The sequence below is a fragment of the Astatotilapia calliptera genome, chromosome 14 (genome assembly GCF_900246225.1).
Source record: "Astatotilapia calliptera chromosome 14, fAstCal1.2, whole genome shotgun sequence".
NCBI classification, from domain to species: Eukaryota; Metazoa; Chordata; class Actinopteri; order Cichliformes; family Cichlidae; genus Astatotilapia; species Astatotilapia calliptera.
Window position 1 is genome coordinate 28,295,469 of NC_039315.1, and position 10,265 is coordinate 28,305,733.

The window sequence follows — 10,265 nt, forward strand, 5'->3', positions numbered from 1 at the left end:
AGTCCTTGCTCACCTCTTAAGTCTCGGCACCTGATGTACTTGCAGTTGTTCGAATGTTTTGAGGTTACGGTGTGGTGTTACTATGTAGTCATATAGTACATATTAACGATCCTGCTCGTATCCATGGGAAGATGGGAATGACAACGTGTCTCATTTGATCTTAGTTGCACTATTTTTCAAAACACCTGCTGGATGACGTAGGATCTGCAGTATTTACTGCACTCTCCCAAAGGTCTTAGCTCAAGTACATTGGGTGCAGGATTGGAGTTGGCATATGGAAATATGGGTGGGGGTATGGTCTGAAGCACACTTGGGCTTAACACTACAGTCATCTCAAAAGATCACGAGGAGGGGGGGGGGGTCTTAAAAACGCACATGGCCCAGTCCTCCTCTGAGTTAGTGGACACTACATAGGGTGCCTCTAGTGTGAATGTTTAATGCTTGTGTCAGTTTTGTCACACTTTGCAGACTTTATATGCCTTCATTCTGTTCAGAATTTAGCACATAGACAACATCAGACACTCACCCTTATCGGTTGGACCAAGCCATGCACAGGTACAAACATTGACTCTTCAGCCAGACTTTAACACACACACACACACACACACACACACACACGCACACACACATCAGATTCTCAGCCCTGACAGTGCACTGTAGCCTGTGCTGTCGCATTCCTGTGTGTCTTCACAGCTCGACAGTTTGGGAGATGGGAGAGTTATCTTTTAACAGAAGACAATTAAGAACTGTAAAGTAGGGAAAACAACGACTTAAAAAGGTCAATCGTAATGGAAACTCATAAGCTGTACATTTGTAATAAAATAATAAAACAATTTAATTGTCCAGGGTTTGCCTGCATTTCTTTTTCTTACTGCAAAAGTACATTTGAGATCATTCAGCAAAAACTTTTCACTCTGCCTTCCATTGTGCTCTGGATCATCACAGTTCAACTCACGTTCTCTTCTCCTCCTCCTTCAAAAAGACCGGATCATTTTGTTTCCCCCCCCCCACACACATCCATTACTGATCTGGATGTTCTAACTTTACAGTTTTAATTTTAATCAAAGTACCTGTAGACTCACTCTTTACAAATCACACAATCACATCTCCAGAATGCAGCTATTCACATGTTTGTATGACAACACAAACATAGCGTTGCTTACAACAGCAACTTACATTTCGCATATCAAACCTTTACAGTTAAAAAACATTTCTGTAAAACTAATTATGAAAACATTTTTAAAGCTTAAGAGTTTCGGGAACTATTTGGGGAATGGCTGGTTATAAGTTAACCGTTCTTTTGGATAAAACATTTTTGTCCTTTCAATTAAAAAAATATTCACATGTTTAAAAATATGACATGGTGGGTCCTCTGTCAAATTCCTATGAGCCTGTTCATTGTGGTTGTAGGGCTGTTATAGTGTGTGTAATTTACAACATTTAGGTTCTCTCAGATAAACTGCACACCGTAGGTGTAAGACAGCTACATGTAAGACGAGTCCAACATACATAACACACCCTTTTTCTTTTCCTTCAGGTCCCCTCTTCCCAAACAGTGTTGGGGGTGTTTCTTTCAGTTCTACGGACATTCATCTGAGCTGGAGGAGCTCGGCAGGAGAACGCATTCTTGCCTTCTGCCCCTTTTCCGCCTTCTCTTTGCAATTCGCAACCTTCTGCGGATCACATCTGGAAGAAAAAACATAACAGGAATAAGCTTGGCTTGTAAGCTCCACCTAAAAGAGAATGTGTATCTTTCAGAAAAATTCTAATTTAATTAGGGCATAACAGCTCTATTCTTCATCCCTGATGACGTTACCTGCAACGCTGTCATAGTCGTCGCTTGGGTTGTGCCAGTAAAGGCTCGGCGTGATCCTCCAGTGGCGGTACAGACGAGTGTGAAGCACTGACAGAGTCAGGAGAACCAGCAGGAAGCCTAGTGCCGCTGCTGCCCACGCCGCTTCGTCCGTCCTCGGGGTCCTTTGCAGCTCTCTATATACAACAGCAGCAGCAGCTTGGGCCTCTGATCCCGAGGCCTTGACACAGTCACAGTGTTCACCTGGTGCGCAGCTGTTGCAGTCACGGCTGATAGGCTGGCTGTGGCTGTCTGTCTGTGGATGCTGTTGTGCCTGAGCCTCTGACTGGGGTTTAGGCACAGAGTCGGAGCCAGTGCTTTCACTTTTTTGGTGAGATCCTGGGGCGCATTGGATCTGCGTATGCTCCAGCTCTCTCTCCTTTACATCTACCACTTCATTATCCTCCATGTTGCCGTCAGATGAGTCGAAGATTTTCTCTTTAGACTTGTCCACTTTGGTATTGTGTTTAATAGAGTCTGTTTCCTTGAGAATCAGGGCTTCAGGCCTGTCGGTAAAGGTGCGTTTACTGCTCACACCATGTGCAGAAACAGGAGAGTGGTTCAGTTTTCTGAGGCCTTTCTGAGCTTCTGTCTCAGAGATATTTAAGGCCAAGGGAGCTGTGAGCCTGGGTTTAGAGGCTTGAGTTGGAACCTGAGGAGCTTCTCTGGAGCTAGAAAGATCAAAAGGTTTCCTCTGATCTGCTGATGATCCAAGCGTGCTGCTGTTATTCTGACCATCTCCTGACCGCTGAGGAACAGTTCTGGAGACATTTGCCATAGTGTTATTGCTCTCATTGCTGTCAACAACTTTCAGGGCAGCTCTCATCTGCCTGGTTTTGCTTCCCACTTTTGTTTGTTTTGAGCGTTCGGTCTTCACGCTGTGCTCTAGTTCAGCCTCTGTAGCTCCGCTTAACAGAGAATAGATGGTCCGCTCACAACACTGCCTCAGGGAATCCTGCAATGTTAGTTATATCAGACAACTGAAATTACTCATTTATTTACTAGTCTGTACGTTAAAAAACATCACACAACTCAACAAAGCTAGCTCAATCCTGAGTCATGTTTCCTAACCTTCATTTTTGTTGTTTGTTCTAGCTGATGCAGCTCTGCTGACCAGGTCAGCAGCAGGGCATACTTCCTCATCTGCGTCACACCATCAGACTCTTTTCTTGAAGTCTGACCTCTGTGATTGACCTCCAGCCAATCACAGAGGTCTAAAGACGCGGCGGTGGACAGCTCCAAGGTGCGACCCCAGGACACAAAAGCTACAGGCTGAGCACAGAGCAGAGAAACACATTCGGTAAATTTCCTTTCTCCCAGAGGCTAAAAACTTATCTTGTACTTCATGATGCCATGAAGTACAAGACCATCTGCCTGAGTGCTCTTAAAAAGGCCCTTTTTAACGAATAACTGACAGTTCAATGACAGGACAACACCCTCAACAGTCTTCTTAAAGCAAACAATGCTTTTGCATCTTGTCTCTCTCCGAGATCCTGAGTTCCAATCTGAAATGGTATTAAATCTAACAAGCATCCGTGTTTAACATCCCAGAAATCCAACAAATTCTGATGAAAACAAAGGTTGATGAAAGTGTTTCTTACCATGTGTTTATTGAGCTGTGGGTGTGGGGTCAAGATGTAGGACTGCAGACAGGAGCGAGCCAAGTCGGACAGGATCTGACGCTCGCGAGGTGGTGCACACGGATGGTAGAGCAAAACCGCCGCTCCACGCTACAAAACACAGAACACCGCACGTGTGACCAGAATCTCCCCATTATCCACCATTACTGCAGCATTCTATGATTAATTAACATCTATGTACTCAAGTGCTTATAACAACATAAACATTGTATCAACATAACATTTTCTGATTAGTCCTTCTAATGTTGCTTTAAAAAAAAAACAACTATTCCTATTGGTCGATGTTCTCTCTGTGGAGAACGATAGCTGAGAACTAGCTGTGATCCACATTATATGCTGGCATATTACTGCAGGAGGCCAAATCTGTGACTTTCAAGGAAAATTCATAGTCTGTGTCAACCCTCCTACCAAGGGTCCAAACACATAGAAAATAACTGCTGGTACACTTGCCTGGTTTACTCTTAAGCTGCACTTAAAACTACACACCGTGTCTCGACTGCAGTTTGATATGAACATGAGTTTCAGCTTGGAATCTTATAAAGGCTAATTTGTAACTCAAGAATTAGGTGTGTGTTCTACTGTCAACGCCCGATTCCTCTGTGCTTTTATCTACTGTATTCGGATTTTACAAGTGTTCCTTCCTAAAGCAGAAACCAAAAACAGGTAGGCGACTGACCTTCCCACTACACATTTTTACTTGTCACCATAGAGAAGGCACAGGTGTAATAATGGTGGCTGCCTTCCTTTTAGGAGAGGCCACCTGTTTGGTGCGGGCCGTACAAACTATACACATTTTCCATACTGTTACAATTAAAAATGTTTGCTGTGATTAAAAAAGTTAAATAAGTAAATGCTGAAACGTGCTTGTTTTGTTAATGGGTGATTTTAAATTGGCCATAGTTATGAATGTATAATACCCTAACCTAGATTAAGAAAAGGATGGATCGAGGAACGAAAAACAAAGAAATACTCCAGTCCTGCTATTGTTATTCATGGTATGGCTATAAATGCTTCATGACAAAATGACAGTTTCCCTCTATTAAATGCGAAGAGTTTTGATCCTGAGCCAAAGATCACCATCCCCACAGTCAAGCACAGAGGTGGAAACTTTATGCTTTGGGACTGTTTTTCTGCTAAAGGTACAGGATGCCTTCGCCACATTGACAGGTCAAAACACTTTATCTAAAAACTGCATTTTCTCTCATTTTACAGTTAGCTCCTCCCTTGTAGAAAATGCTGTTCTGCTACCAGTATGTGTGTCCAGGTTTTTTTATTGCTGTCAGCAATCCCCCCTTTTTTAATGTTAATACACACAGGGCTAGAATTAAAAACACAAAAAGAACGCACACTGTATAACACTACGAGTGCACTGTCATGGTGATGATGATTAACCATAGGGAGGTGTGTTTAGGGTGGTTTTTATTTAGCAGTATAAAGTTACTCTGTTAGTTGTTAAACGCTAGTATTTGTATAGCTGTGAGTTATGGAGTACTGTGTGCTTTAATGAACTTTAATGCACAAAACAGTGATACCCATAATTTTGTTGTAGTTCAGTGAGGTGAGAATAAAGGTTTCCTAACTGTTGGTTCTAAGTGATCCGCTGCTTGTTGTTAAAACAGTTTTGCAAACTAACTGAAAATGCGCCCCCCAAATTAACAGGTTGTTACTATAAGCAATACACTAGCGGAGGGGGAAAAAAAGTAAGTCAATCAATAAAGTATGGCCTCAAGGTGGATGTGACTGAGTGCTGAAAAACACATGTCCTGAAAGTACTGCAAAAAGGCTCAGTTTACACAGAATACACATGATGCACATATCTCTCCGATGAACAGACAAACTGATGTTTCAGAAGATACAAAGGCAGAGGCAGCAGCAAACCATGTGCAATAGTGCAACTAACCTGCAAGTTATTGAGCCACCGCTGAGGAGGACAGTACAAGTACTCTCCGCTCTCTGCTCCTATTGGTCTGTATGCTCCACTGCAACACAAACACCGACACAGAAACACAGGTTAATGTCTTCAAAAGCCTTAACCCTTTCACGCATAGTGGTCACTAGTGGACACCTTTCAAAGGCTGTTTACTTGTATTTGTGTCAGTGTTGATGGTATAATTGCACATAAACCACTACATTGGACACTGATGTGTCACTCCATACCCTGCCACCCACTGGTCGTTTAATGTTACTATATATGTATGACATGTTTCATTGTAATTATTGTTATTTAACCCTGTCATGCATGAATTATGACAACCTCAATCAGGATTTTTTTCTTCAATATTTTTCTTGATCTTTTCATGCCTACAGATGAAAAAATACAGTGTTGGAACAAGAGAGCCAACACACTGATGTTCAGTTGAAAAATCTATAGCAACTGTGTGATGCTATCATGTCTATATGGACCAAATACTGAGGAACATGTGCAGCACCTTGTTGAATCTACACCATTCTAGAGAATTAAGGTAGTTCTGAAGCCAAAAGAGGTCAAACTCGGTATTACCAATGTGTACCACATAAAGTGACCAGTGTGTTGCTTGCTTTAATGTAGTAAAACAATGCTTTTTGTAACAATACTAAGCTTGTGTATCTGTCAGCTCTTTGTAAAAACAGAAATAATTGTATGGCCATCCAGTAAGGTATTCTGCAGCTCTAGTGAACTTACTCATCAACCTGTACACTCACCTGTTAGGAATGCGGTGATAGTAGGAGATAGATTTATCCATGCATATCTGCCTAGCTGGCTGAAATGAAAACATCAAGCACACAAGACAAACACTTAGTTAGCTTCTAGTAAATTTCACACAAATTACTTTTACTAAGCAAAAAAGCTGGTTTGGTTAACTCAAACTGAATCTTGTTGCAACTAACACACTTGCTTGGTAAAGCTTTTGAGCTAATACATGTACTGGTTTCAAATGTCAGCTGCGAGAGGCTTCAGCTCCCTCAGGACAGTACATGAGGAAAAAATGGTTAAGAAAATAAAAGAATGAATTGGGTTCAAATTTAGTGAACTGTGAATGGGACTTGTTTGAAGTGTTATCCAGTTGCACTTTGATTTTAGGAGATAACCAAGTCATGCTTTATGTTTAGAGGGCCAAAGGTTGCGTAAAAAGTCCAGATATGAGATTCTTAAGTAAACTGCCTGGTGTTTACTCACCTCAGGATTGTACGCTGTGTCAATACTCGGAAGTCTCTGAAAAGAGGAATTAGAAGGAACACTTGTAATCTGGGAACAAAGCAACCCCAACAACTAACTACACACTGTTACATATGTAACAGTGTGAAGCCGCAAGGTGATTCGAAGTGGGTCGAATTTGCACACACAGCTCATTTGCTGTGTGTGCAGGGTTTATCACAACAGTCTCATTCATATGATTGTTTGCATTTCCTGGCAACCGGTGTAAGTGCACCACACCCCTCCCATATGAGCCACAGTGATTATGGTGGTAATTTGTTAGACTAAGGTGTATGAATTTCCATGTTTACCTGAGTAAACTCTGGCCATGCAGACGCAGCACAGTCCCAATAAACAGCATCCGCAGGCAGGTCCCTCTCCAAAGAGAGCTATCTCACACACACACACACACACACACACACACACACACGTAAAATAAGTGCATTTTAATCACCAATACTAGGTTATAAACCATATGACTTAAAACATGGATTTTATTTACACCAGCAGACACACACAGGTAGTGAGACTGTTACCTTTCCATTATCACATCCTTGCCCCAGAGATCCGAAGACATGGCACCGACCCACACTGACCCACAGCACTGCCAGCACAGTCACCGTCAGCGGAGCGGACGTCGCTTCTCTCGGCATGACGACGACCAGTCAGTCGAGTTTAGCTAGAAGCCATAGCGCACCGTAGGTCCTCCACGTACAGAGTGGCCGAAGAAGTGACCCTTTAAAATGCCCCAAAACAGAAAATGTGTTGGGTACAGAAACATGACCAAAGAGCGGTAAGACGTGCGGATGAGGGTCAACAAAGTAACCGTCCCTCTGTGCCGGCTTTCCGCTAGCAAACGAGCGTTAGCTAGCTCCTCTACATTATGAAGTTAAACTAGACTGACAAACTCGTGATTTAAAACACAAAAAACGTAAATAAAAGAAAGCGTATTTCTATCCTTCGCCAGAGTTTGGTATACAACCTAAGATACAGCTACACGCTGTAACTTCTTCCGGATAAATTTCAAAATAAACCTGCTGTCTTCCGTTGACCGTTGACCTTACCTAAAGTTGCTTCTCTTTCCACATATTAGTTGTATTCAAGAGGAATTAAAAATAAATAAATAAATAAATAAATATATATATATATATATAAAATGCATTTTGATTATTATTTTTTAATCTTCAAGTGGTATTGTGGGACTTCATTTCGCTCTTATTTAAGCCCCCATTTCCGGATCTCAAGCCTGTAACCTTTTTAGCTAACTTCACTGACCAGTTGTACTACGGAAGCGACGAAGAAACAGATTCAGAGGTATCAAACACGCGGCTCGGGGACCAGTGAAAGGGCCTGTGTTGTCCCGCTGACTAACTGCAAAGTGTGAAAATTGCAGTAAAGTCCTTACAGTTCTCTGAGCCACGTCTCACTTTATTGGTTTATTGAAGATGTGCAAATATGCATGGAAAAAAGTATATAAGGCAAAAAGACTTTGTATGATAATAACATATATGAAAGTCAATATTTAAGATGAACACTTTTATTCTTTACAACAGCCTGAACTCTCTTAGCCAAGCTTTCTTGTCATTTCTTACATTGCCTATTCTTCTCCGGGCCTCTTGAAGGGCATTAAATGCTCAGGTACATTTTTTATGCTTGAATAATTCACAGCTCAGCGTTAAGTGGGTTTAAAAAGAAACTTCTAAAAAGGGTCTGTACAAGAACTGGACTGAAAATGGGTGGGAAAAAACCTTTGAAAGACTTTCGGAAAGCACTATTGCATTTTACTGCATTCTAGCATTTGGCAAAACTTTGAATGGGGCAAATTGCATTTGGACTCATGGTTTTAGTTTTTCTAAGCATTTAAACATCTTCAGAATGCACTTTGTTGCACTTTAATAAAATTTTAATAACACAAATCCTTCCTTTTTAAATAAAGTTTCTCAGTTTATTTTTATTTTTCTCACTCCAGATCAAAAAGATTGTATGTGGCCCAGGAACACCCCTGCTTAGCAGAATGTTGTGGTTTTAAGTTAACCATGATCCTCCTCTAGGAGGCGACATAGCAGCAACATGATTAAATCACTTCTCTCTCTCTTTCTATTTTTTCCTTTAATGCTCCACATTAAAGGCAAAGAGCTTTATTCCCCTAAACCTATTCCTACATTTTGGAATCATGGATAGTTACATTTATTATTATTTTTTTGATAATTCCCTGCTTTGACCTGCTAGAGCAATGGTAATCCTCCTTCTGCAACACTTTCCAAATGTTTTAATTCATGCAGATAATGCCCACAGGCTACATTCCAGTCATAAAACTAGCACCACCTGTTTGCACAGGTAAACCAGCCTTTCAAGCTAAGTAACTAACACAAACAGATGGTGACAGTCAAATACAATGTATGTAAGCAGCTTTCTGAATAAGACTGAGGCAAATAAATACAATTTAGAGAATTAGATCAGATAATCAGCTATCCTCTTAAAAGACAGCCGTGAACTTTTCGTGGTGAAAAATAAGTAGTGGGTACAAAAAAAAGATAACAGTCAGAACTGATTGGTGACTTTCTTTTATAGTGACCTTTATTTTGAAACTGATGTGGGGAAGTTTCTGCTTTTGGCTCTCCCTGTTTCTCCACCCCAGGGCTCCACACACCCACACCTTGTTATAAATGTGATCAGGTGGCTTTGTCAGATGAGACCTGGACTCCTGGACAGAGGAGAGAACTGGACCGAAATGGAGTCCACCCTCCTCAAAGGTTTGCTATTTGTTAACTGGCTTGTTTCTTTTTTCTTTTACAGTTTGAAAAGTGTGGATTAAATGTATTTATTTTTGGATAATGCCTTTTTAAATGTGCAGAATAACCGCTGCAGGGAGATTGCAGCTGATGCACTCCTACCGCTTCATATTTGTAGACAGCAGGCTCTTTTTAAACCTTTCTCCTGCTGTCAGGGGTGTGGCACTTCCCCAAATTGTTAATTATTAGAGTATTCACTGATTTATAGCCAACTATAAAGTATATGCAGGCACAGTTTTAGTGTTGATGACTGATTTTTAATTTCTTTGTTTTAACCTGGCTGTCCTTTTAAGAAAGTTGGATAACAAGGACGTCCTGGCATATGATGCTGTCATATGTGTTTTGTATTTATTTTAATATTTTATTAAAAGTGCATGTTAAAAATAGGCTGATAAGACAGATGTTTGTATATACAGATTACTCATTAGTTGAGCGTTCAGAAAAATTGATGTCTTTCAGGCAGATATTTGTAACACTGCTCACCTGAATTGTTTAACTGCAGGTGGAGGAGACACTGCAGGCGTCGAGCCTGCAGCGGTGCCCTCTGGCGGTTCGCAGCCCCCGGCTGAAATAGAAGGGCCTGCGGAGCTGGCCAAGACGCAGGGAGACAAGACTCAGATCGGGAAACCTGCAGGAACAGGAGATGAGGTGAGCAGGAGAAACAAAGCACACATGTTGTGACTTCTCCATTATCTAATGACAGTGAAGCAATTAAAGCAGCTCTGTTCACAGGCTCAATATCCCCACTGAAGATAACACATGTACTTTCTCCTCTCTTGTGTTTACCAGGAGATGTATTCACTTGA

At 41.3% G+C, this 10,265-nt stretch overlaps 2 protein-coding genes across 4 annotated transcripts in view; one reads left to right on the forward strand and one right to left on the reverse strand.

Moving 5' to 3' along the window:
* Positions 1–3,008, forward strand: part of git1 (G protein-coupled receptor kinase interacting ArfGAP 1) — a 25,945-nt gene extending 22,937 nt beyond the window's left edge. The window contains exon 22 of the transcript XR_003274435.1: positions 2,948–3,008. The gene's annotated coding sequence lies outside the window, so the exon portion shown is untranslated. The remainder of the gene's footprint in view (positions 1–2,947) is intronic.
* tp53i13 (tumor protein p53 inducible protein 13) lies at positions 1,043–7,998 on the reverse strand. Of its 3 annotated transcripts, none has more exons than XM_026192442.1 (10): positions 7,943–7,998; positions 7,204–7,403; positions 6,979–7,056; positions 6,650–6,685; positions 6,175–6,233; positions 5,393–5,471; positions 3,454–3,582; positions 2,924–3,124; positions 1,817–2,807; positions 1,043–1,686 (listed from the first exon to the last, which is right to left on the reverse strand). In XM_026192442.1, the coding sequence occupies exons 2-10, from the start codon at positions 7,318–7,320 to the stop codon at positions 1,580–1,582; spliced, it is 1,797 nt and encodes a 598-aa protein (XP_026048227.1). In that variant the 5' UTR covers positions 7,321–7,403; positions 7,943–7,998; the 3' UTR covers positions 1,043–1,579. The 3 variants fall into 3 exon arrangements, with proteins under 3 accessions (XP_026048227.1, XP_026048226.1, XP_026048225.1); XM_026192441.1 differs by lacking the exon at positions 7,943–7,998 and adding an exon at positions 7,732–7,778; XM_026192440.1 differs by lacking the exon at positions 7,943–7,998 and having other exon boundaries at positions 7,204–7,700.
* Positions 7,999–10,265: the final 2,267 nt, after the last annotated feature.